The 27,668-nt window shown below is 37.8% G+C and overlaps 2 protein-coding genes and 1 long non-coding RNA gene across 3 annotated transcripts; 1 reads left to right on the forward strand and 2 right to left on the reverse strand.

Annotated features, from left to right (window-relative positions):
• Nucleotides 1-4,291: 4,291 nt before the first annotated feature.
• LOC106136667 (uncharacterized) lies at nucleotides 4,292-5,196 on the forward strand. Its single transcript, XR_009657127.1, has 2 exons — nucleotides 4,292-4,808; nucleotides 5,021-5,196. It is a non-coding gene; the product is annotated as an uncharacterized LOC106136667 (long non-coding RNA).
• On the reverse strand, nucleotides 5,165-7,635 carry LOC106140827 (putative nuclease HARBI1). Its single transcript, XM_060947513.1, has 5 exons — nucleotides 7,030-7,635; nucleotides 6,698-6,888; nucleotides 6,479-6,611; nucleotides 6,113-6,254; nucleotides 5,165-5,692 (listed from the first exon to the last, which is right to left on the reverse strand). Exons 1-3 carry the CDS (start codon nucleotides 7,252-7,254, stop codon nucleotides 6,494-6,496), a joined length of 534 nt encoding a protein of 177 aa, XP_060803496.1. The 5' UTR covers nucleotides 7,255-7,635; the 3' UTR covers nucleotides 5,165-5,692; nucleotides 6,113-6,254; nucleotides 6,479-6,493.
• Nucleotides 7,636-19,139: 11,504 nt separating this feature from the next.
• LOC106142318 (uncharacterized) lies at nucleotides 19,140-27,136 on the reverse strand. The gene is made up of 8 exons (XM_060947376.1): nucleotides 26,659-27,136; nucleotides 26,208-26,389; nucleotides 25,880-25,998; nucleotides 25,392-25,497; nucleotides 20,795-20,896; nucleotides 19,722-19,826; nucleotides 19,273-19,332; nucleotides 19,140-19,181 (listed from the first exon to the last, which is right to left on the reverse strand). The coding sequence occupies exons 1-8, from the start codon at nucleotides 27,134-27,136 to the stop codon at nucleotides 19,140-19,142; spliced, it is 1,194 nt and encodes a 397-aa protein (XP_060803359.1).
• Between the last annotated feature and the right edge of the window lie 532 nt (nucleotides 27,137-27,668).

Here is a 27,668-nt window from a genome sequence, read left to right on the forward strand (position 1 = left end):
TATCCTATAATAATGAATAAAAATTTTGAATTTAAATTTTTTTGAATTATGAGACTATAAATGTCATATAAGTAAATCAAATTTGTTATTCAATACTTAATCAATATATTTTTCGTCGAATCGTTATTCTATCATTAAGGCAAATTGCTGAACGTGGCCTTTCAGTCTTTTCAAGACTTTTAGCTCTGTCTACTTTATATGTTTGTGTGTATTTTTGTCGAAAATGTAAAGAAATAAATGCACAGCAAGGAATATGTTATAGACTAGATGCGTTCGGGGCTTCGCTACCGTTTGTAACTTGGAGGTTTTTCTATTTCTCTATCAAATATCAACAAAATCTAATAAATAGGCTTTAAAATTATTCGATACAAAATACAAAGAATCTAGATCCAACAACGACGCAACTGAACAATTTAGCTTTAACAACATATTTTACGTGTTTTGCGTTGGTGGCAAAAATGTAAAAACTATGATATGAAATTATGTACATTAGTTTGAATGCTAACCGATGCTCTTGTGAAAACATCGTGAGCAAACCTGCACATTCAAGCAACTGGATGTGTAACCGTGATCGATCCAATACGGGTCCGGTTCCCCTGCAAAGTTTGCGGAGGTCAGATGGTAGACGCTTCGTGTAAAAACCTGACTCACCCAATACAGGATCCATGGTCAAAGGCATACGCCAGGCTCCTGTCCAGAGAGGTGACGACTCAGCCGGGACTAAAGCCAGGAGAAAGTCACACAAACCTTGTGCAACTCTAAATCAAACACAAAATATTTGGAGTCTCATTACAGTCTACAAATCTAAGTTATCAGTACAGCATTTATCAAAAGCCTGCGCTGCCGACTGCTCTCCGCCGCCTCACGCGCGACACTCGCCGCCATTACACGTTTCGCTGGTTACTTTGTCAATTTCAAACGCTTTGTACATTTTGTGAAGCGTTTGGCAGTTGCTTGTGCAGGTACTACGTCGGGTGTGTTCTCAAAATATTGAATTTCAGCTAATATTGCCACATATCGGAAGTTACTTTGAATCTCGTGAACATACAAAATACCTAGTTACTTTTTGACTCATACATACATATAATCACATCCATATCCCTTGCGGGGTAGACAGAGCCAAGAGTCTTAATAAGACTGATAGGCCACGTTTAACTGTTTTGCTTTATGATAGAATTGAGATTCAAATAGTGACATCTTGCTAGTCTGTCGCCTAAAAGAAGAATCCCAAGTTTATAAGCCTATCCCTTAGCTTATACCTTTTTGACTCATGTGCCCCTTTAATGCAGTTGTTCAATCAATCTATTCCCACTACTCCATGCACACCCTATTAAGTAGGATGAACACCGGTACGACAGATGCCACCCAATCATAATTTGCGGTAGTGAAGTTAGTCTGACCTAGAAACATTATCTCGAATGCAGATAGTACGTTCCTTAGGTCACCTGGCCTCTGGAAGATCTATAAGGCATCTTGTGAAGCGACTGAAATCACTCTAATATATGCTACTTTTGTGTGGTGTATTTATTCAAATTAAAATTTTTTGTTCATTATTATGGGACACTTCATATCACTTAATAATTGCCATATCTTTTGGATTCACATTATTGGTTGATGTAAAATAAATTATTTAAACTAAGATTACTTCCGTTTCCAAATCGTCAGTGCAGAAGATGAGGTAACAAACTGCACTGCAGCATTTTCTTCAATATCGTCAACTTCAAAATTATCAAAACTTAGAATAGAAATGTGGACGAAAGAATACAATGATTCATTCATTTAATTGAAATTGAAATAATGAAAAATCGAAATTAGGTTGATACCTACCTACCCTCGATTTCAGAAATTATGTGGCAAATTTATTTCCAGAAATTTTATTATCATGAAAATTGCCGATTTATTTTCTTTACAATATTATTACGAACTCTACCTCTGTACCTTCGATCGTTCGTGACTTGTGACCCTCGTCACCGCTAATACGCCATTACAACCGTGGAAAGTGACGTCACACGCACGTCACCACACCTCAATGTCTTCTTGAATCGGAACTAGTGCCACAACACGTGTATATTAGCTTAGATCACAGAAACTTTCAGACAAAATCAATTAAGACCGCTTTCAGTGAACTGAGATTGTAAAACGATTTTATTGAAATACAAGAAAATTATAATAAACTTTTGCCACAGGCTTAGCTTTGAGTACCAGAGAGAGCTAATGAATACCATAGGTATTTCTATGTATTGATAGAATTTTGTCAACTACAAACATTAGATTTTCTTATAATACATTCATATTTTATATGATTAGATACAATAAGAATCCTAACATAAATGATACTTTTAACATTACGATATAGTTTAACATGCATGTTAACTACTACCCCCCCGGAAATAATATAACGATAAATAACAATAAAACGGAAAAATAAACTTATATATCGCCTTATTTCCCTGATCTACTCCACACGATCCTATTCAGTCTGAATACAATCCAAGTGATTCAATACAAACTCCAAGTCATTGTGGTCGATTGACGCCACTTTGTTGCTTCAAAATTCCGTAGTCTTGTTTCCTGATGTAGCATTATTCAAATATTACAAATAGTTTATTTATTGTCTATATTTTATCTCATTGTGTGTAGCAATTTGTATCCACTGTTTCTATTTAGGTTATCTAAACTATATTTTTTTATTATATATTGTAAAATATTTTGTACCCACGTATACCTGTGGTTAAAACGGACAAATCCAAAACGCAAATTTTATTGTGCCTGTTGAAGGCATAGTTTATTCCTGGAAATTAATAATATAAAGCTCATCAGTGCCTCGGATTTTATTGTATCCCCACATCTATTTGTTAACAAACGTCTATTATAAATTAATTACAGTTTTTGCCTCTGTATAGTTGATTCCCAGCTGTCTGCGAGGACCGCCTGTGTTTGTAATCGCTTCAGCTCGCTTAGTTGCACTAAATTAGGTGTTTAACTTCACTTTAGCAACAAAGTTGAAAATTTGCTTTCCGAGATCAACGACCTATCAGAACCACACGGGTAAACAGTCGACTGCGAGCTCGCTACAACAAAACTCGCAACTTTAAAGTTAATAAGCACATAATGTGAGGTAGATTTGTGCTTCGTATTTGCATTATAATGCTTGTACATTTATTAATAGGTTTAAAAGATAACTTAAAATTACGAATAATTTCTGTCTTAAAATAGAAATGCGTCAGTAGTAAGTAGCGTCGTTCACAACATTTTAAAAGAAAAGGTTTTTTTCAGAACTTGAGTAACAATAGACGGGTTTCAAAGTTGTCGGCGCGAGCTTCGTGAACTTACTCGGCGTAAATAGGATGTTGTCACATAAAGACACTACTAAGTTTTTCAATTTACACAGCGTTGAAGATAAAAATAAATATTGTAATACTGTTAAACTCATAATATATATACAAAAGTAACGACGTATCTTATTTTCCGTCTCTTTTTTACTTTAAGTTTACCTCGAAAAATAAAGATGAGAACAGGAGGCTTAGACAATGTAGTATCGCTTCTTAACGAAACGATGTCGAAGTTCTTCTTCGTCGTAGAGATAACGATAAACATTTCCTAGCCAATGTAACGCAATTGTCGCGATCGTTGTGTCGAACGGATCGTTCGATAAACAAACGAATATTGGCTATGGTAACGAAAATTTAGCTGTCAGTTTCAAATTGGAACAAACAAAGCGGGATTATTCTAAAGTTTAAGTGAGTGTTTACTGTGAGTGTGGTGAGTCGTTTTTAATTGATATTATTAATTCTTGACGCTTTTTAATAATCTTATAGCAAAACTTTGATAGTGTTAAATTATTAGAGTGTTTTTACATAGTTTTTACGTAGATTTCTTCAAAATTAAATAGAATCATCGTGATTGTAACTGTTCAAAATAAATATAGTTATTTTTTTTATTTTTAGTGTTAAAGAATGGATTCTAGGGTAAGGGCAAGTCCCGAACAACTCTCAACTCTACTGGAGTATATGGAAAGGTAGGTAAATCCAAGTTATTTTCCATTTCTTTTAAATTCAATCGTACAAAACTTTGGTACCACTTCAATCGCTAATGTAAACAATGACGCGATAATAACAATGAAGCATTTGTGTATTGAACCGTTGCTTATGTTACAGTCATGGGGACCTGGCTAGGCCTGTTGCAGGGGCACAAGGTCGAGTACGGTCAGACCAATTATGGTCTGATCTTACTAATATATTAAATTCCGTTGGTGGTGGTGTCAACAAAACAACAGACAAGTGGCAAAAAGTAAGTAATGACTAGCAATTCTATTCCAATAGCCGTATTTGAAGAGTCTTTGTGATTATAAGTTCTTTCTATGGAAATTACTCAGATATTTAGTTATATTTAATAATCTTTTCTACATATTACATGCCAAGCAATTTGGATGTGGATCTGGTATAGATAAAGTCACAAGTTACAATCTGCTTTGATGTGCAAATCAAGCACCTAGAATATCATATATTATTATCACATATGTGCAAGAAGAGGTAACAGGGATGTTAGGAATTTTTCGGTCCAGTGGAGTTACCAATTTTCAACTTATGTGGTTGTATGCATACTTATGACTGATAATTCCAAAAAGGTATGGGCCGATTTAAAATCCAAGACTAAGAAAAAAGGTCTGACCTTGTGGCAACATGCCAGAGGGACTGGAGGTGGACCGGCTAGCCAGAAATCCTTGTCGCATTTGGAGGAAAGGGTTCTGGCTATTATCGGCCCAACAGCAGTGGAAGGACAAGACTATACAAGAGCTTGGATTTAGTGTATGTATTAACCTTATTTTCCAGTACCTCATGTAACAAAATTATTAGCTAAAAATCAATACTAACTAGGTAAATCTTGTTGAATAAATATTGTACTTGAATATTAGAAATTAAAAATTTTAGCCATTACACATATATAATTAGATAAAACAGTATACTATTTAATTAAGTATCTACATATTCAATAAATATCACCATAATAACTTTTTCAGAGACCTCAATCTTCTGCACCTGCACCCTCTCAATCATCTGCAGTTGTTGCCCAAGAAGATGATCCAGTATATGTGGACTATGGTGGTGGTGTGGTTAAATATTAAAATAAGTAGATAAGTATATTGATAAGTTAAAAGACTGGATACTTATTAAAATTGTTATATTATTATTATTATTTTCTTTTTCATTTGATACTAACTTAAAAAAATATACTTAAGCTTAAATAAAATGAAACTATAAATTATATACAGACAGAATTATCTAGTCAGTAGAATGCTGCATTCTACTGACTAGATAATTTCACATAGCCCTTCCTCGAATTAACTCGTTTTGATTAGTGTTGGTTGTAGAGGTGTTATGCTGTATACTTTGATCTTCACTACCATCAAGAGCCTCAGCTGGCATATCTGTTGGAGCAGGTAGTTTAGCATGTATTGCAATATTATGCAATACACAACATGCGTTAATAATTCTGCTAGCCACGTAAGGCTGATAGTGAAGAACACGGTGTCAAAGCATACACCTCCAACGAGCCTTCAGTAATCCAAAACATCGTTCTATGCGAGATCTGGCTTGCACATGACGTCTGGTATATATTTCTTCTTGGGACCCTTGTTCAGCATCTAGTATAAGCGTCATCAACCAAGGTCGCTGTGGATATCCAGAATCCCCTGAAATTACATACTCAATAAATATTTTATCCTACTACTATTATAAAGGCGAAAGTTTGTATGGATGTTTGTTACTCTTTCACGCAAAAACTACTGAACCGATTACCATGAAATTTGGTATGTAGGTAGCTGAAGACCCAGAATAACACATAGGCTACTTTTTATCCCAGAATTCCCGCGGGATTGATAGGGTTTCCATGCGGACGAAGTCGCGGGCGGCCTCTAGTTCAAAATAAATTGAAGAACTATAATGTATACTTGGGTGGCAAACAATGAATACTAATTTAATTTAGTTGATTTCCAATAGTTTATAGAAGTTGATGTATGATTTAAATGAAATACTTTACATATGTTTATTCCATATAAGTTTTTTATCTATTATGGTTTGCAATGAAATATAAGAAAAAATGTCTTACATACCTAATAACCAAACATGTTCACCACTTTCATGAAGCCCTCGCATGAAAGTCTCTACATGACTAGCGGACCATATGTGGGAGTCATGTGTAGCACCACCAAATTTTGAATTGACATTAACTATTTTTAAATCGAAATCGCATATCTGGGGAAAAAATATACAAAACAATTTGTTTTGGGGATATAACAATTGATAAAAAGTTATATAATACTCAATCTGTGTGATTTGTCCCTATATATTTATTTACATGTGATACCTTTGACAGGTATATTCAGGCCATTTGAATTGAATTAACACTTTATTGCACAACATATAAAGAGTAGTATATTTAGGTCTTTTGATAATAAAAATTAAGTCTAGTTTCTTACCACTTGAACATTTAATTAATGATATCCTTTTCTATTAAAAAATGAATATTCATCCTCCTCTGGTCTTACTATAGCTATATGGGTACAATTAATGCACCCAATAATTCCAGGCAAATTATGTCTTATATGGAATCTGGAAATGTTAACAATTTTATAACAAATACTGGCTGTAGGCCTAGGTGACAAATATTAAGAAAGGTTTTATATCTTTATAATTACTTCTCTTTGATTAAAGATCTCTCATGTGGTGTTTGTGGAAACACTATCCACCTGCTGACCATCCAATTGTGATTTAAAGAATTCACAACCTCCCTGACACAGCGACTTGTAGTCCGCTGTGTCATATATTGTCCCACACCTACAATTGTCTGGTATGACCCTGTGGCTAAAAAGCTTAGAGTACACAGCACCTGAAAAACAGTAATGTCTCTGCATACTCGTGTGGTTTTCTTTATAGGATTAGACTATAGAAATTTCTATAAGTATTCTAAGTTTAGAGATGAGAAGTATACTTATTTCCCTATGAGGTTAATCCTTATGAAAGTTCTTACCTTCACTTCCAGGAAAATTTCATTGGATCCTTTCAATCCAGTATATCTTTTTAGTTCGTCGCATAATCGTCGAAAAGTTTTTTTATCAAGCCTGAAATGTTGTTTAAACAACAATTCCGGCATATCTTCAATCGTTTCCATATGTCTTCTTGATGAAAATCGCCTTTGACGCCTCACCCAGGTATTCTCATTATGTGCAGCCCACAATAAACGTAAAGAATGCATTTTTATATAAATAAAACTGTATTAACGCAACGTAGCCCTTGTACACAAATCACAGCTGACTGTAATTTTCGGCCATTTTGTAGCGATATCGACAGCCCCCAAGCTTTCGTTATTATGGCGAACACATGTCGAATCGAATGATCGCTCCCGAAGAGAAAGCGAACGTCAAAAGTGCCTCTTGGCTACGCATTTGTATTGAAATAGGCGAATAAACAATTCGCTAATTGACGATTTCGTTTCGTTTTCGACATGAATGTAAACATTGTCTACCAATTTTGTTATCGATCTCGATCGATCACGTGATTTAGCGAAGGCTTATGTCATCCCATACATTTTTTTATTGCCGAACTTCGTCATCGTTTTCAAAATGTTACTTTGTCTAAGCCCCCAGGTAAGACACAAACAGAACTCGTCGCAATAAAGATCAAAAAAATTCAGTAGGCGCCACAATTTTGGGAAATCCAATCTTAGTTACTCCTAGATCATCTAAGTAACATATAATGCTAAATTTCAAATCTCCTGACTGTGCGTTAGTATGTCAGCCAATCAGACAGCTGGCTGTACAGTATCGGGTCGTCTAACGCCCACTCGATAAAAAGGAGGAAGGATATCCACAAAAATCGACATAACATTTCCACGAAATCGACAATGTGTATTGATCTATCTATCTATACTCCTTTCAAAAACCAACCAATTACGAGGAAATTTATCGAGTTTGTAATCAAGAATTCATATCGAATTAGCCTGTTTGAAAATAGTTCCGGTCCACACTACACGGCTAATGACGCGGTGAACGGTGAATACGTGATGAGAAGCACGTTTCGGGGATTAACCCCCGGGATTATTACGTATCTTTCAATGCGAACGGCGAAACACGATTGTTCAGGCTGGAGTGGACATTAAGGTTGCTGTACAACACCGGATTAAGTAAGGGTCGTAAAAATGTGTGGACAAATCCCTTATGTGAAAAGTTTACACCATTCAATAACATTTTCTTCTTTCTATGGCCTTGTAATAGCAAATCTGTAAATCTCAAAATTACATTATTATATTTTGAGTTTGCCAGCTATAAGGCCGGTTCCACATAACAGCCACGCGTTAGATCAGCGTCGACCACACGCGCGATTTTCAATAGATATAACCCCGATTGATAATAACGCAGTCCCTAGTAAGATACGCGGCGTCGGCTAGCGCTATCAAAGCAGATATTGTGCATATACATATATACTTTCACTCGTCAGCGGCGCGTCTCGCCAGCGTCGCCCTAAAACTTATATGTGACCTCTCTAGTCACAAACTAAACTTTAAATTATAAAGCGTGCAATAATTACATGCTAACTTGTAATTGCTCTCATTACGGAATCAACCTGCGGCTACATCAGGATTCGGCCAACCGGAGTAATCCGGGCCCTTTAAATATTAAACGGGACTCCAGTCTATTACACATTTATCATCCTTTTTACCCAATTAAGGCATGTTTCGGAAAAGATTAATTACTTTAGCACCCTAATTCTTCATCGAAATTTCAAATTCAGATACATCATGAAATGCCTCCTTCCGGAGGTGTAGGCAGAGACGACATTACGAGTATTATCCACCTGTGCCTACATACTTTTTTGTTCGAACTCTTATTTTTTTATTGTTTTCAACATTCAATTCAAAAAGTCATTTTTCTTGAAGTCTAGAATGTTCGTTATGACGCAAAGAAATCGTTTATAGAACTCTCGAGAGCCATAAAACGATACAAGACGCAGTCTGCATTATGTAAAATTTATTTTAACCTGCTGTGACTAAGAATAGGAGATATGAGGCCCTCGGGTGTGAGAATGCTACGAGGAGCGGCCGTAGTGGGCGGGCCCCGGGTCCCGGGACGATGGAGCTTATCATTTAAACATTTTACGACCACGCGCCCTTCATGCGGGAAGCCACGTGAAGGGTACGCTATGCATAGGTTTCCTGGTAATTGCAGACTAAATAATGCTCAAAGCCGGGTATGCCGAATGATCCCATTCACAAATTAACGTGTACATACATTCAAAACTAAAAGTAAAACTATAAGAATCCGTAGAAATAAGTCATACATATTGTGTTTTTCACCCTTAAGTGTTCCATGTGTAAAAACAAACATATAAATGCCGGGTATTTAATTATTTTTTTCTTTGTTTTCTTCGTTGGAGCAATCAAACTTCTTCATAAACTTATTCTGCCTGTGTCAAGTTTTTTGGTCACAACAAGCTTGTGCCGTGTGGTTCCCGGCACCAATATAAAAAGAATAAGACCACTCCATCTCTTCCATGGATGTCGTATAAGGCGACTAAGGGATAGGCTTATAAACTTGGGATTCTTCTTTTAGGCGATGGGCTAGCAACCTATCGCTATTTGAATCTCAATTCGAACATTCAGTCTTTTCAAGACTATTGGCTCTGTCTACCCCGCAAGTGATAAAGACGTGACCATATGTATGAATGTATGTTGACGTTATTGAATAAAATGTTGCAATGCAGTTTGTTGCCGCTTCTAAAGCGGCACTGAATTTAAGCAATGTGAACCAATGTTGTGAATCCAAATGATATGACAATAATTAACTGATGTTCCAGATGTCTCATAACAATGAATAACAATTTTGAATTTGAATCATCACAAACTGTACCTATTTCCATTCATAAAATCCGGAGCAAAAAAGAGGGTAGGATTAACATCCAGGGCGCATTATCATTTTAATTTGGCGGTCGGGCCCGGCGTAATTAACGCTGCTTGCCTTGGAGTCGCTACCCTTGATAAAAATGTTTTATTTGTAGTTAAGACACGTTTAACAATAGCTATGCAAAAAAGGAAAAGAATTCTCCGGCCAGCATTTTAAGTGTCTTTATATTGTCAATCGTTTCAGCTACTACTATAAAAAAATCCTTTACTATGATGTATTGTCGGTTTCGCGAACTTAGCAATTGTGAATACATCCTTAGGGTGCTAAGTTAGAATACCATTAATTAGTAATGAAACCATGTAATATTATTAATTACCGTCGGTTGAGGTGCCTTTTTTTATAAAATAAAAAAAATATAGGTATATATATTTATATAGTTTCACTCTTAACCTTTACGGAGCGCTGGGGTCCGCTTTCCTCTTTCCACTTTGTCCAATGTAAAATCTGCAGCATTTTCACTTTTAAAACTATTGATACGCGTTTTTTTATCGACGTTAGGCCAAGTATTTTTCTGTCTACACTTTTCTATATGCGCCCAGCAGAAACGGCCTGGACAGCTCACTGTCATCCCTGTCAGTAATTCTTAGTTATAAGCTTCAAACCTCAAGAGCCGGCGGGAAAAATACTATTGTAAATATAGTGCAGCTTTGAGATAACTTTGTGACCATCCGTGAAATTCCATACATGGTGTTTACCTATTAGAAAGTTGACAGATGTCCTTATAGCACAGTGTGACTAAGTCGGGTGGTCGTACCGTGCTCTGTGTGTACCGGCCACTTGAAATTGATTGGGGTGCGACCAATAAACGTCAATGGGCTCTCGTCCGCATATTTTCGAGCTGTCGCGCGCAACCTCACTGCCCGTGTTGACATTCAATGGCTGCCTCGTCTCTGTCACATGTTTAATTGAACGTAATGAACTAGATCGTTTACGAGCGAAAATCTAATTATTCAGTTGATGACCTTTAGGTACTCTCAAATTAACATCTTTTATTGTATTTGGAATTATATTGACAAAATGTGACTATTATATTTCTAAACTAAAGTAATTATAAATCTATGTATCTAATTAAAATAAAGTAAAATTCCAAAACTACATTGGTGTCTACAGTGGTCCCACCACGCAGGCAGAATTCCCGCGCTGTATTGCAATACGCTGCTATACGCTGTGCAAGAAAGCCGCGACAGTCACCCGTCGCCTCTCATTTTTTATCACGAGATAGCAATACGATAACGTATTAAAATATAATACTAGGCCAACAACATAGGCATAAGACACGTCAGGTAATTTATCGTGGTTTTTAAAACACCAGTAACAATTAACAAAATATCAAAATGCAAGCAATAGATCCCATGAAAAAATAGAAATGTAATTAACCGAAAAATGGAAGAATTATAGACGCGAAACCTTTCCTCAATAATATTTCTACGACTGAGCCTAAGCTTGTCACTGACATAGTCGCACAATAAATTAAGTATAATTCTACCCGCAACCACAATTACCCCCACTCCCGCCGCCGGCCATCAATTGATCAGCTACAATTAGTCAGACGTCGCCGCGGCGCACTCGGGGGCGGACGTCATTGCATTACAGACCCTAATGACTGAAGTGGACTGCTGATGCCAATAAATTTACATTTGTGTCGGACGGATACGAAGAAGATCAAATACAATTTCAAGTGTATGGACCGACACAAATGAATCTATTGGTATCTGCAGTCCACTTGATTTTACTTCGATATTTTATTTGGTTTGTCGTGTTGCTCTCAAAAGAATTTCAATCTTAAATCTATTATGCCATATTGATTTATTTGCCTACTAAATGTAAGTACCATTGGTCTTTAAAATTAGGAATCCATCCAGCCAAACATGGCTTTCAAGTTTTTCGAGACTCAAGATTTGTCTATCATATATACCAGCAAACTTATCATACGAATACTCTAATATATTGCAGCACATTAATTACCAAGCGGGGGTCGAGGCTCGTCTCTCAGGTAACTCGAGTGTGAGAGTCGGAAATTGACTGCTTCCGACGTGATGGCATTTCATATCGTTGAATACGCTTCATAAAATATAATTGTAAACATTTTATGTTTTGGTAGGAGTGATTTTTTTTAATGTCATTAAAAAAACGGTTCTAATACAAGTAAAGAGATATTTATTGTAATTCCCAATTTCTTTTTTCAAAAAAATTTTTAACACCGGTCAAGTGGGTGTCGGGCCATGCGCATTGTAGGGTTCCGTTGTTGCGAATACCAATTTTGAGTTCGCACTCATAAACATTTAAAAAGAGCTCACCAGAAAGGGATAAAACCGGGATAAACGAGGTGGAGGAATATGGTAGAATTATAATATCGTTGAGTGAGAAGTGTTAGGTGAATTTCAGTAATTTGTCACGTACATATATATTCGTCAAGCATTTAGCCCGGCCAATTCTGCACTTCGAAGCCAGCTCCGGAATGCGTTGATGAAGAAAATAAAGACAAGTAAACATGCAAACAGACAAGTGTACATTAAGTTGTTGTCCCTCAGGAACACCGCAGGGGGATTACGGATGTAGCAATAAGTTCTCGCAATTAAAGCTGTCGTGTAGGAGTAGAACATAAATGGACATTCCTTGAGCTTTGAACAGTGTTTGAAAAGTTACAAACTTACGCAATATAGCTCGGTCCAGGCAGGCAAATACTAAGTTTGCGGCTAGGTAATGCGCACGAGATTTGCAGGTAACTGTAAGAGCGGAAATAGTTGTTTGTTGAATTTACAGGGTATTTAACCGTCTTGTATGCATATTTTTATGAATGTATGTTTGACGAACGTATCTTGATCAAATTAAGGACGTCCTGGTAAAGGGTCAGGTCAAAAGTACCCGAAACCGCCGAGCTTGCATGAAGAGAGTTATGAATGTGGATGAAGCGAAGGAAATATGCAGAGATCGTGGCAAGTGGAAAGAGGTAGTCTCTGCCTACCCCTCCGGGAAAGAGGCGTGATTTTATGTATGTATGTATGTTTGTACGTTTGAATGTTTGACCGCGATTATCCCGCGTTTCGCTGAACCGATTTTGATGCGGTTTTCAGGAAAGTGTTTGTTACACTTAGGAGAAGGGTTTTGAACTATTGCCGACTTCAAAATAGGAGGATATCAGGCGGTTCTCTTTTTACAAAAGTTATCGAACTGTATCTACATATTTATGAGTCATGAACGCAGTGCGCAACGCAACTCGTGAGAGTATTGCATGAGACGGAAACACGAGACAAAAGAAGAAAATGATACCAGCTGCTTCTTTTTCCGCACCAATTGTAAAAGTGCCGTGCCGTGCCGTGTGGTTCCAGCACCAATAAAAAAAAGAATAGGACCACTCCATCTCGTTCCCATGGATGTCGTAAAAGGCGACTAAGGGATTAGGCCTATAAACTTGGGATTCTTCTTTTAGGCGATGGGCTAGCAACCTGTCACTATTTGAATCTCAATTCCGTCATAAAGACAAACAGCTGAACGTGGCCTATCAGTCTTTTCAAGACTGTTGGCTCTGTCTACCCCGCAAGGGATATAGACGTGATTATGTGTATTGTAAAAGTCACTCTGGTTGGTGGTGTCGTGTGGTGAGTTCTTCTTGTTCAGGAGGCGACGGGCTAGCAACCTATCACTATTTCAATTACAACTTCATCATTCATGATAACGCGATTAGGAGACGGGCGTCAAAATGTACTATACAGTTGAACGTGACCTTTCAGTCTTTTCAAGACTGTTGGCTGTTTACTCCGTACAACAAACATACATATAGTCACGTCTTTATCCCTTGCGGGGTAGACAGAGTCAATAGACGTAAAAAGACTGATAGCCTACGTTCAGCTGCTTGGCTTAACGATGGAATTGAGATTCAAAAAGTGACAGGTTGCTAGCTCATCGCCTAAAAAGAATCTCAAGTTTTTAAGCCTGTTCCTTAGTCGCCATTAACGACATCCAAAGCAACGAGATGGACTGGTCGTATTTTTTTTTTTTATTGACGTTTATTTTATGAACGTATTGTAAAATTCAATCAAGATGAAGGCTTATAAACTTAGGATTAGTATTTTCTATGCAAAACTGAAACTCGGTCAAAAAACGCCGAGAATCACCAGACTCGTGACAAGAAAATAGACAGTACGGCATACATAAATGAACATTTATCAGTACAACAAACAATAAAAGGCTTCAATGAAAACACCATCTATCATTTGATGAAGAACTTTTACAAAGCTGAATAAACTTTCATCTCAGTAGCCATTACATGCTTCCGTCGAGGTTATCGATCAATCAATATAATGTCTCATTGTATTTCCGGAGAGATATGACCAAAAAGTAATGCTTTATTGCTCTACTAGTTGTTGCCCGCGACATCGTTCACCATAAATGTGTGGCGAAATATAAATGCCGCAAGTCACAAAAATAAAAAATAGAATCACGCGACGCTATCAGTCATAAACAGCGAAAAACCTAAATCGCGCAAGCAAAGATTTCATGGATTGGAGCTATATATACTCGTACAACCTCCGACACAACATCGTAGAAGCCGCGGTTCCCCAGGCATAACACCTAGCCTGGCGGAAGATCTTGCCTTTGGTGGCGGTCAAGCCGAATCATCGCTCCCGCTACAAATGTGCACTGACAGTCCTTAATACATAAAGCTGACCCCCATTTTAAAATAACAGTATTTAAGTTGGACAAAGCCTTAAAAGCGTTAACATACCTGAAAATACAGCATTCAAATCGTAGCAGTAGTTTTCGCGTGATACGACTACAAACATACAGACAGACAGGAATTCAAAAAATGTCCCCGACATTGATTTATGACATTATCTTTTAACTACAGACATCGGCCGGTTGCAATTTTTTTTATGTATAGATTATTATACTGACTTAAACATGACTCGCTTAATTACCCAAAACCGACGAGCTTGCATGAAAAGAGTGTCGAATATAAATACCGCAGAATGTAGGAATGCAGGGATCAAAGTATGTGTATGTTTTGGCAATATCACATTATATTGGAAATACAAATAAATATTTTGCATGCAAGATCACACGCAGGATCATGTATCTGTGCTCATTCGAGAAATAGGAGTGATTTCGTCTGTATATTTTGAGAAGTCCTTATCCCATCAATGGGCCATTCAGCTAAAAAATTCTTTAAGTCTTTTAAGACTATCGCTTCTGTCGGCTCGGTGAGGGATCAAGATGTAATATGTAGGTTAGTATATAAGAATACTCTTTTTTACCCAATTCAGAGTGACAAAAATGAACAGCCGACGATACGAGGATGATTTGTCAACGCCGGCGCGACGGTGTTTTGTGGGTCGAGAAAAATAAGACGCATTAGAGCCATCGTATTAAAATATGTTAATACGTCGACCTCGCCGGGTCCATATCGGGCGCAGTCACTTTGAGACTAATTTTCTCTTACAAACGCTGAAGTGGGGGCACTGAGTTTCTTAGATAATTCATAAAACATACAGACAGACATAAAATAACATCTCTTCTATTCGGGTTTATGCTATAATTCCTCCACTTACTACGATCTCCCATATTTGTTTTACTTGATTTACACTCACAAGCAAGTTAATCGATTCAGGGTTGGATACCTTTGGTCAAAAAGGTGTCTTAATAGAATTTGGTATCCATGATTATGACAGCAAATAAGACGCGAATTAATATAATATATGTACCCAATTGCATTGACTTTACGTAACGATCTCATACCATTCTGTAATATTACGACTGTCAAGTCAAAAGTCGTAGAGGCTCGTAAACATATGCTACGAAAACAAAGCTACGCCGTAGCACGAGCTACGAGAGTTTCCTACTACAGATAGTCGAAAGATTTTAGTGACAAAGTACACGAGGTACGATTTGTTTAAAGTAAACTAGTGTTTTATTTTACTTTATGATTTAACGCCCCTGTAAATATACTGAACATTTACAAGAGTGTGAATAAATTTGTAAAGGCTTTATTGCTCATATTTATATTTTAGATCTTTCAATGTTGAAATATTTTTGTATACATCTGACGTCAGATATCAATTTTTTGTGAAATACTCGTATAATACCAGCATCACCATCAACCAACAATACTAATATATACAATTGAAAATTCAATCCATGAATTTGTATGCGTGATAATGTTACAGAGATCAATCGTCTAACTAAACTTTCACGCAACGGTAGAATCATTTGAATTGTATTGGCTATGTCGGACAAGCAATGAATCAACTAGCCAGGGACGGGGGGTCGGTGGTGAGGGGTGAGGGGTGAGGGGTGAGGGGGGGGGGGGACAATTAACAAAACAATATAACTTGATGAGCGGCCGCAAGCCGGCCTGATGACAGCTTTATTGGTTTATTTTAATCTCTTTGTTTTAAACTTTGTGAGAAATATCAAGAGAAATAGATCACAAAGAAGTATTTAAAAGTTTGTTTTTATGATTCCTTAGACTGTACAATAGGAACATTATAAATCTCTTTACACTTCAATTTGGATATACCCAACGCACGCAGTATTCAAAACTGAAACAGTTTCACCTTAAAATTGTTATCATGAGTTCTATTCCAGGTTAGGTTACGAAATAGTTTTTGTTTCTGTGGCACGTGACGGGACCGGGACCTTGCAACTAATAATGTAATTTGATAAGAGGTCGTCACGTCGGCAATATTGTACGATAGGATATTGACGACATCAGAGTGAGGCCTAGGCTTTTAGGACGTTTCGCGAGGTCTGTGGTTACCTAGCTTTAGTCAACTAATTGTCGACAACCTAATTAAGTTTTCAGTTACTATGTATTGAAATTATTTATTTACCTATATAATTTTTTTCATAAGTAAGTGCATCACTACACAATTTTACATAAATACTTATTTATAATTGTGAAAGTGTTTCTATTTACCTTTTATCTCATTAATCAATCGTAACAAAATTTTCTATAAATAATTAACAGGGCCGCGGCTTCGCCCTCGTAATATTCCGTTAAAGGGAATCTTCCATTCCCATGGGCATACCGAGATATTCTCTCTTAGGGGTGCACCTAATTTAAATTCTCTAGACACAGCTGTCTGGGCTGTACGTTGATATGTCAGTCAAACAGTCAGTCAAGAGGATAATATACAATACATCACTTACATGAGATCACTGGTCACATGTATTGGTATTACTCGTCGTCCGCATATCGAAGCCCGCACTAAACTTAACACATTTGCACACATTTCGTCTGTCTACACATCTGCAGCTGCACTAAACCAAACTTCATAATATTTTACGATGTTCTGTGCACGTTTTGCAATGAATGCTTTACGTATAAGATTCAATATTTTTTATTTGCGGGTAGGTGATTTAAAGTTATGCGTTATATTATTATTGTTTTTCCCGTAGTTGATATAAATTGGTACTAACTTCAATTTGGCTATGCCACTGAAATAAACTAGACTTAATAATGTTCATACGAATCGTGTGCTGTGGTCAATGTGAGCGGCCCGCCATTGCCCAAAGAAGGCATAACTTATCTGGCAAATCCTGAAGAGTTAGCATTTTTAATGTGCTAAATATAGACATTTATACCACTTCCAACCATTTATTTTAATTCTGGCAGTAAATGAGCTGACAAAATTAAAATAACTGGTTAGACAAGGCATGGATAGTTCACTAAGTTCTTACATATGTTTGCGATTAAGTAGAATTAATACATTTGTATTTACCACTTATTTATAGCGACATTAGAAAAAACTATATTTGTTTCATGTGTAGTCACGCCTTGTTTTATCTATAGGTACGATATCTATGGTAAGATCTCTACCGATAGGCTGTAACTGCCCACAGTATCGTTACTACTAATCAATAGGTCTATCGATGAGGTCTATCGAGCGGCAATTCCAACCGTTAGCTTTAAGTAAGATATGATAAAATAACAATGACGTATTACTCTAGGTAGACAATAACTTACAAAAACGAATTATGTTCTTATTTAAATAATCCTTTAATTAAAATGGAGCAGACGGCCATCTTTGTGAGCTCAGCTGTTAATGAACGGGCTTTATGTTAGCACTTTAGTTCGCGATCATTTCACAAGACTATGAAAGTAACTCGTTGACAGAATTAATTCAAATGGGATTACATCTGAATAACAAAAGAGCATATTTTTGTTGTGTTTTAGTTAAAACACCCCGTGTCGGAGTGTCTCAGACGTGATTCTAATTAAGACTAACAACCCCGTAACAAAAACAGAAACTCGGTTCATTAGTGAAGAACGAAATAAAAATGGCGGGATGAATGCTGAGAGTCGGATTAACCAAATTAATTTGAACTTCTCACAGTTTCAGAGGCTTAAGAATCATTTGTACAAACTCTGTCTCGAGATAATTTTAATCTCTCAACTTGATTGCACTGAACAGATAATGAATTTCATAAAGTCGCCCAACCAATGCCGACCCACAAATCTCACAGTCCAAAATGCCTGCAGTTGATGATTTATTTTTTTGTACTCTGTAAGACTTTCATTGAGATTTAGAAATCCTATACTTTTAAATGAGCAATTTTGTTATATATGTATATTGATATATTTTTATATTAACGCGTTTATATACACGCGTTCTCGAAAACGGCTTTAACGATTTCGTTAAAATTTGAAATATTCTCTAGCGATTTTGACCTAAAAATTGCTAGGTTCCATGTGTATGAAAATTCGTTTTCCTTATATTTTCACTCAAATTATTTTCCAATATAAGTTATTATATATTTTTTTATTATTTTTTTGAGGTTCTTTGTGGTTTTTTTTTTTTATTTAACTAAGTTTTATGATGTTTCTGACGTCTACCGAGCACATCTCGATCACCCAGGTACTGTATATTTTAATGCGGATTCTTTTATATTTAATTTTCACGAAAAACCTTCTGAATTAAATAGTTTGAAAATATGCTGTTTTAGCTTTCAACCTCCAAATAAAACGTAACAGGTATGCTCCGTTTACATGCGAGCACAGCCAATGTAGATTTTAAAAGAAGGAAGAGGAATTTAATAAAAAAAAATCACAGTTAAAAATTAATATTTTATTTTATTTACGACGAAACGCGCAGATATCGAATGTCAACGACTAAGTGACAAGTGATTCTGATTTTTTATTCATTATTTACTGTACGAAATGTCTACCGTCCAAATATTCCTAGTAGAGTAACGAGAAAATGCTGTACGTCGACTTTACAATCTGCAACGAAATTAACACAATGTTATACATTTTTATTAACATTTAGCAACAATGTGGTGTCATAGGTGGTGGTAAATAAAATAGTACTTACCGAAACAAAGGATTCATAAGACATCGGTATTAGACGCAGTGCCCATAAAATTTCAGGTTTCTGAAATTGAAACCATGTTATTGTTTATTCGCTTTGGAAGCGGAAGTAAATTAAGTCTTTAAACGTCATTATGTGACACACTGTCCTGTATCCTGTTTTGTATACATACATACATATAATCACGTCTATATCCCTTGCGGGGTAGACAGAGCCAACAGTCTTGTATTTGGCTTTCAGATAGAATTGAGATTCAAATAGTGACAGGTTGCTAGCCCATCGCCTAAAAAAAGAATCCAAAATATGTAAGCCTATCCCTTAGTCGCCTTTTACGACATCCATGGGAAAGAGATGGAGTGGTCTTATTCTTTTTTGTATTGGTGCCGGGAACCACACGGCACAGCTCAGTTCCTGTTTTGTAAATAAATCTATTTCTATTAATTGGTAGATACCTGTCCCTTCATCATGGCGCAGACCAGCAACTTGCGGACCCTGGGAGAGGAACCGGCGCAGTTCTCCCAGCCGGAGTGGTATATCGCGGTCGAAATCTCTCGAGCCTGGCGATTGACAAAGGAAAAGGGTGAAAATTACAAAAAATCACATACAACTGACAACGCATAGGCCAAATCGCTTTGTCTTAAGATGTAAAATTTGGTATCCAAAACAATACAATACAAATCATCTTTATTGCCCATAAAAAATACATATGTAGTAGAAACGTACATTATGAATATGTTGAGCAAAGGCGAACTTATCGCTAAGCAATCTCTTCCAGCCAACCTTTGGGTATATAGGGTGCTTAGGAAGAACTTCCCAAAATTCCCGCAAGATATAAACGGGATTTTTCGCTTTATGCATGTGGAGTCGCGGGCGCAATTTTTGTAACATATAACTCACTTGGTCAACTGGCGGACATAGTATATGAGCCTGCTCGTAATCATTTTGTTTGTAGAAGTTAATAAACAGTTATGATTTATACTCGTAACTACAGCAACTTGATCACGGAGTGTATTTTCAAGAGAGATGCAACTTAGCTAGTGAAATTACAAAACTATAGTAATGATTTTCAGTACCTAACATACTCGCAGACCAGACATATGCAGATCAATTGCATGTTGTACCCGTGGTCTGTCTGTCCACTGATGGTACCACGACTACAGTGTAGTTTGGTAAATACTGCAGTGTAGTTTGTTCCTCCGTATCTACTACACATGCATTTTGGAAGTGGTAGTAGTTATAATTAGATTTAATTGATGTTATGTCAATTAGTGATCCCTTGTATCCGATTTTGAAAACAAATCTTTTCTGTTCTATTCTGTATCTACTCTACTACGGGATATTACCACGTAAAGGCGTATTTTCACTACATAGGCTGACCGAGAATTCGCTTGACTTGAGGGCTTCTTGCAAGTATTATCATTGCCATTCAAGGTGGTATAATGCTATAGCCTCGAAGTTTTGTTTGTGGGAAATTATTCATGCACAATAAATAAATACCTACTGCGTAAATACCAAGATGTTCTACCTCTACAGTGACGTCTCCCGCGTTCAGCATGAGCAGGCCGGTGCTAGACAGGATCGTGCCAATCGTGAAGAGGCTGGCGATCAGCGACGCCAAAGACCGCTCCTGAAAGATGCATTCACTAAATATAATATTACATACATACATACATACATGGTCACGTCTATATACATTGCGTAGACAGAGCCAATAGCCTTGAAAAGACTGAATGACCACGTTCAGCTATTTGGCTTAATGATAGAATTGAGATTCAAATAGTGACAGGTTGCTAGCCCATCGCCTAAAGAAGAATCGCCTTAGTCTTAGTCGCCTTTTACTACCTACATCCATGGGAAAGAGATGGAGTGGTCCAATTCTTTTTTGCATTGGTGCCGGGAACCACACGGCACAATATAATATTACTGGCATTCATTCCAGTTAATTTAAAGACGAGCATTTGCTATCCGTATTATGGATCATGATCGGTAGTCGTCTCCTTCAGTTAGATCAAAACGAATAAACTAAAGACACGGATCATCATATTGACGGTGTAGCTAAAGCTAGTTATGGTCCCTCGGATTACAGTCACTTTATATATGATAAACAAAGTCAAAGTCGCTGGAGTGCTTTTAAAAAAGTTCCCAGATCGACGAAATTTTTCACAAACACTGAGACGACTGGGTAACAGAGTTAGTCATATTATTACTTTACGTTCTATCATCAAGCTTTTATTACAACTTGGTAATATAACGATCATTGACAGTATAACAGGTATTAATGTTATAAAAGATATAAAAGAATCTCTATTTGTTTACCATATTTGATGCCTAAGTGACATACATACAATCATGTCTTTCCCATAACGGGGTAGACAGAGCCAACAGTCTCGAAAAGGCTACGTTTAGCTGTATGGCATTCAGATTCAAGCAACAACAAGGTTACAGCCCCTCTAACAACATGCCTGACCATGCTCTGCCAAGAATACTGTAAAATTATCCCTAAACCTGCACTAGCACCTAGGTCATAACTGAAAATCAGCGTATTGCTCTACAGCAATAAATTCGTTGAGTTGTGACCTTTTTGTATTGCTGCAACTCACACCCTATTAATTTGTATTCCATATGAAATTGTAAATCGTGTGTAGCAAATCAAATAAATGAATTATCTATCTATCTAATGGCCGTGTGGTTCCCGGCACCATTACAAAAGAATAGGACCACTCCATCTCTTTCCCACGGATGTCGTAAGAGCCGACTAAGGGATAGACTTGGGATTCCTCTTTAATGTAAATCCCTGCCAATCTAAGGTCTGCCGCGCCGATGGATGCATGGCTAGGGGCGAGCCTAGTCTCGAGCGTGCCACTTCCGCCATGGGGTTGGGCGACCCCCAGGTAATGGCTAGCCTTACCCTGGCATGCGGGGCTCTGCTGGGGCGGACAAAATTTTTCCCTAGCGTCTCGTGGGAATCGCATTATGAACCTTAAAAAGCATATAAATGGCGGCGATGGTGTCCGCACCCCATCACGTCTCGTTCCCGGCGGGAGCGGTATGCGGTCTGCTGAAAGCCGCTTTGCGACGATGAATGTAAGAGGAGGAATGAAGGATAAGATTGAGGAAGTATGCCAGATGATGGATGAAAGACGTTTGGATGTGTTGTGCGTGAATGAAACGAAGCGGAAAGGATGCGACGCGACGCAGCACGGCCCTTACACGGCGTATTGGTCTGGAATATCCAGTACCAGCCGAGGCTGTCAAGGGGTCGGTCTAATTCTTTCTGCACGAATGGCTGAGTGCGTGAATGAGTATGAGTGTGTCAGCCCTCGTCTTCTATGGATTAGGCTGAAAGTTGGAATCACTCGGATCTTCGTTCTAGGTGTTTATGCACCTTGGGATGTGGGTTCGAGGGGTACAACATCAGCAAAAAGCGAAAACGAGGAGTTCTGGAATAGTGTAAGAGAAGTATTGAAAGTTACCAAGCCAAATGAGAAGATTATTATGTTAGGTGATTTTAATGGATGGGTGGGTGTAAAGCGTGATGGATATGAAAAGGTGCTTGGTGCGTTTGGTGACGAAAAGGTGAATGATAATGGAAGAAGTGTATTAGAAATTTGTCTAGAGTGGGATCTTTTTGTGTCAAACTCAATGTTTCAACATAAAGAGATCCACACCTACACAAGAGTGGAAGGTATTTTAAAAAGTATGATAGACTTTGTGATTGTAGATGAAAGATTGAAGAACAAAGTGCTGGATACCCGTGCATATCGCGGTGCTGGCATTGACTCGGACCATTTACTGGTGATATCCCGGATAAGGGGTATCTTCAATCGCTGGCGGCACAGGGTAAGGGAGCAAACCAGCGCTTTGGAAAGAGTAAAAGTGGAAAATTTGCAAGATATGGATGTAGGTAAGAAGTATATTAATAGACTGAAGGATGAATTTGAAGATTTAGATGAAATGAGCGATATTGAAGATGGATGGAAGGAACTTAAAGAAAGAATTGTGAAAGTAGCTGTTGAAGTGTGTGGTGTAAGTAGAAGAAGGAAAGGAAAAAATCACAAAAATGCGTGGATGAGTAAAGATGTGCAAGAACTTGTGCGATTAAAGAAGAAAGCATGGCTGGATTTGTTAGCAGCAAAAGCTAACTTAAGAATGCAAGAGGTTATAGATGAAGATGTGAATGAAGCACGTAAGGAATATAAGAAAATGAAAGATTTGGTTAAGAAAGCTGTGATTAGAAAGAAAGAAGAGTATAAAGAGGATTTTGATAAAAGGCTATCAGAAGACTTTCAGTCAAATCTGAAAGTATTCTGGAAATCCGTAAGGTCAGCCCGAGGAAATACTATAACCAGAGAGCTGACTAGGATCAGATGCCAGGATGGTAGCGTTGAGAAAGGAGAAGAATGTGTACTAAAGATATGGAAGGACTATTTTGAAAGTTTATGTGAAAAAAAGGAAGGAAATAAGAAAGATTTCTGCTATAGCGAAGAAAAAGAGAATGAGATGGAAGGCGAAATTGAAATGTTCGAAATTGTGGAAGCACTTAAGAGTATGAAAGCGGGAAAGGCTGCTGGGTGTGATAGAGTGTCGGTCGAGATGCTTAAAGCAGGAAAAGGCGTAGTAGCTAGTCAGTTGTACTGCCTTTTCAATTTGTGTTGGAGAAGCGGCCGAGTACCAAAAGATTGGTGTAAGGCTGTTATCGTGCCACTTTACAAAGGAAAAGGGTCACAGCTGGACTGCAAAAATTATCGTGGTATAAGCCTGCTTAGCGTCGTCGGCAAATTGTATGCTAAGGTATTGATTAATAGAGTCAGGAATGAAACTGATGACAAAATATGGGATGCTCAAGCGGGATTTCGAAAGGGAATGGGATGTACTGATCAGGTCTTTTCCTTGCGGTGCATAGCCGAAAAGTTTTTGGCCAAGAGTCAAAAAGTCTATTGCACATTCGTAGATCTGGAAAAGGCCTATGACAGAGTTGAGAGGAATGAATTGTGGTCAGCACTTTCTATGCATGGGGTGAGCAGTCTCTTAATACGAGCACTGAAATCCTTATATGAGGATTCGAGTGCTTGTGTCAGGATAAACGGAGCGCACACTGAGTGGTTTAAGATTGAGAAAGGCGTTAGGCAAGGATGTGTTGCGTCACCGTGGCTGTTCAACCTATTTATGGATAGCTGTTTGACAGATTTGAAAGAGTCTAAAAGTGGATTAAGGATGAATGAGTTACTCGTCAAATGTCTGCTCTATGCCGACGACCAAGTTATACTGGCGTCATCAGCGGAGGAGTTACAGGACATGGTAAACTGTATGCACGAAGCTTTAAAAGAGAAAGGAATGAAAGTGAACGTAAGTAAAACTAAAACACTGGTTTTTGAAATGGAGAAAGAAATGACAGCATGTAATATTTTGATTGGAGGAGAAAAAGTGGAGCAAGTGAAAGAGTTTGTATATCTAGGATCAAAGTTTACATCAGATGGCAAGTATGATAGTGATATTGAAAGGAGAGTGAACGCGGGGAACATGGTGAATGGAGCTTTGCATGCCTTTATGAGCAGTCAGAAACTATCCAAAAAGGCTCGACTGGCTGTGCACAGGGGCGTGTTGGTCCCGACATTAATGTATGGGAGTGAAAGTTGGGTATGGCAAAAGAAGCATGAAAGCAGAATAAATGCAGTGGAAATGAGAGCGTTAAGGAGTATGATGGGTGTGAAATTGAGTGACAGGATAAGGAACAGCGTGATAAGGGAATGTTGTGATGTGAAAGAAGATGTAGTTACAGGAATAGAAAAGGGTATGTTAAGATGGTTCGGTCATGTGGAGAGGATGAATGAAAGCAGGTTGACTAAGCAGATATACAAGGAGAGTGTGGAGGGAAAGGTCGGAGTGGGAAGACCTAGACGAACGTATCTTGATCAAATTAAGGACGTCCTGGTAAAGGGTCAGGTCAAAAGTACCCGAAACCGCCGAGCTTGTATGAAGAGAGTTATGAATGTGGACGAAGCGAAAGAAGTATGCAGAGATCGTGGCAAGTGGAAAGAGGTAGTCTCTGCCTACCCCTCCGGGAAAGAGGCGTGATTTTATGTATGTATGTATGTATCTAATGGAAGGTTGAGCTGAACCACCTCGCTCAGGACGAGCTGCGCCAGCATGAGGATGAGGATGCCGATGTTGAGCACGACCTGGAAGCTGAAGATCACGTTGCAGATAGCCTGCCACTCTTGTTTGCACCTGGAGCATTTGTTATACCATATGTAGAAATGGAAAATTCATAATTTAGTTAGTTCCTTTTCTTCGAGTTTCTTCAACTCTAATTGATACTTTTTATCAAACTATATAAAGCACTGACTGTTTTATCAACGAACAGCTGTAAACGCTGGATCGAGAGATTTTAATTTTGGCATGTACGTTATGACCTTTTGGTCTAAGGGAGTCAATAATGGAGATTCTCAGGCGGGCAGTGTGACGTGCGTACTAACATATTAACGTAAAATAATAAAGGAATAAGATAGTATAAGTAAAAAGAAAGGACGGATAATACATAACTGTAGACATCACTCGAAGAGTAACTAGAGCTGGAACATAGAAAATAAAACCACATAACAAAACCAACCATGACGTCTTTGCGTGCAATCTGATACCCAGTTTGAAATTTTCTTCATATTTGCTTTCTTTCTGCTCCTGAGTCATATTATCCTCTTTAAATAAATCCGCCAACTTGTAGAAGTAACTCTGCAAACATTTGACTTTTTAAGAACTCTAGAATGATATTTGGATATTGGTATATAAAGAAACAAGATATGTGATGCAATTTACGAATATAATATCTCATATCTGGCCCTAATGGCTGCTCTTAATAAATTTTCCTTCATTTGTATATAGGTATATAAACTTATGGACAATTAAATTTCTAAATTGACGTTATGAATTATATCTTTAACCTGCATGTTTTTAAACTGGCTGCTGAGACAGATGGTGATAGAGATGTTGACCATGTAGGTGATGCCCAGGAGAAGCATGAAGTTCAGGAAGATGAGGTAGAAGAAGACGCGGGCGAGGTCGGCGGCGGGCGACCGGTGGTGCGTCTGCGGCCACGCCAGGATCACTGTGGTGAACGTCGCGCCTTCGGCAAACAAACATATGGAATTCACTTCATGTGGTACAAAGCTCACCCGTTTTATGATGAGATTTCGTCAAAGTGGACCGTAAACTTTCATTCCTCAATTTTACAGAATAAATCTCCTAACGACAGTTATCAAATTTACTGCTTATTATTGACAAGACTACACCCAAATTATTCTGCCAGGCTTTTAAGCTCGGATGTTAATTAGCTTAATTGACTTCGGTTATTCTGTATCATAATTTCTAAATATATCATCTTCAACCGCTTACCGTACCAAACTACATTCACCAGCGCATCGACTCCATAGAAAAATATAGCGGTCGCGAAAATCCAGACGAACGCCCGTGACAACACCTTCATCTTCTGCACCGTCACCGCCTCGATATCCTCGTCGTTGTAAACCGATTTCAGCCCCACAGCGAGGTCGTACAACAAGCGTTTGGTTCTCTTCTCGAAATATAACGAATTCATTATGAAGATTATCACTAAAGGGTGACAGAGCACGAAAAGGACCATGTTCGCGTGCTGGCGATCCGACAACTCCTGCTCAGTAAATAATGCTCCATATTCGAAGACTACTAGTAATGAAATTAGAATGACACACGTATAGCAATACGCGTCATGTATTCGGACAATTCTCTTTGGTCTGGCCACTTCTTGTATCCAAATATCAGGCATTCCCAGCCAGTAGGCGAATTGAGCTAGATTGATGAAATACTGCGCTGTTTTGTTCGGGGTGTCCGCCATTTTGATGTTAATTTCTGTTCTTTACATGAACGATTAGCGATTGTGTAATGCCGAGCTTTACTGCTTAATTGTTCCGTGTCGAGTGAGCATTCATTTATAATGAGCACACTGGGCTACAGGTTCGCATTCAGTACCTAATTATGTAAGTTGTTATTATTGTTTCAAAAAGTAATGTCTGAGGTGGAAAAATAGTCATTATAGAAAGTACCTAGGTATTTAAACAGATATAATTCTTAATTAATAATCATAATTTTTATTAATATTTTTTATTTTCAAATTTAAGATTCCGTGTGGTTTCAGGCACTATAGAATAGAACCACTCCATATCTTCCCCATGGATGTCGTAAAAGACTACTAAGGGAAACTTGGGATTCCTCTTGTAGGCGATGGGCTGGCAATCTGTCACTATTTGAATCCCAATTCCATCATAAAGCCATACCACTGAAAGTGGCTTTTCAGTCTTTTTAAGACTGTTGGCTCGGCATAACTCGCAAGGGATATAGATGAGACTATATGTATATGTGGATACAGA

The sequence above is a fragment of the Amyelois transitella genome, chromosome 13 (genome assembly GCF_032362555.1).
Source record: "Amyelois transitella isolate CPQ chromosome 13, ilAmyTran1.1, whole genome shotgun sequence".
In the NCBI taxonomy this organism is placed as follows: Eukaryota; Metazoa; Arthropoda; class Insecta; order Lepidoptera; family Pyralidae; genus Amyelois; species Amyelois transitella.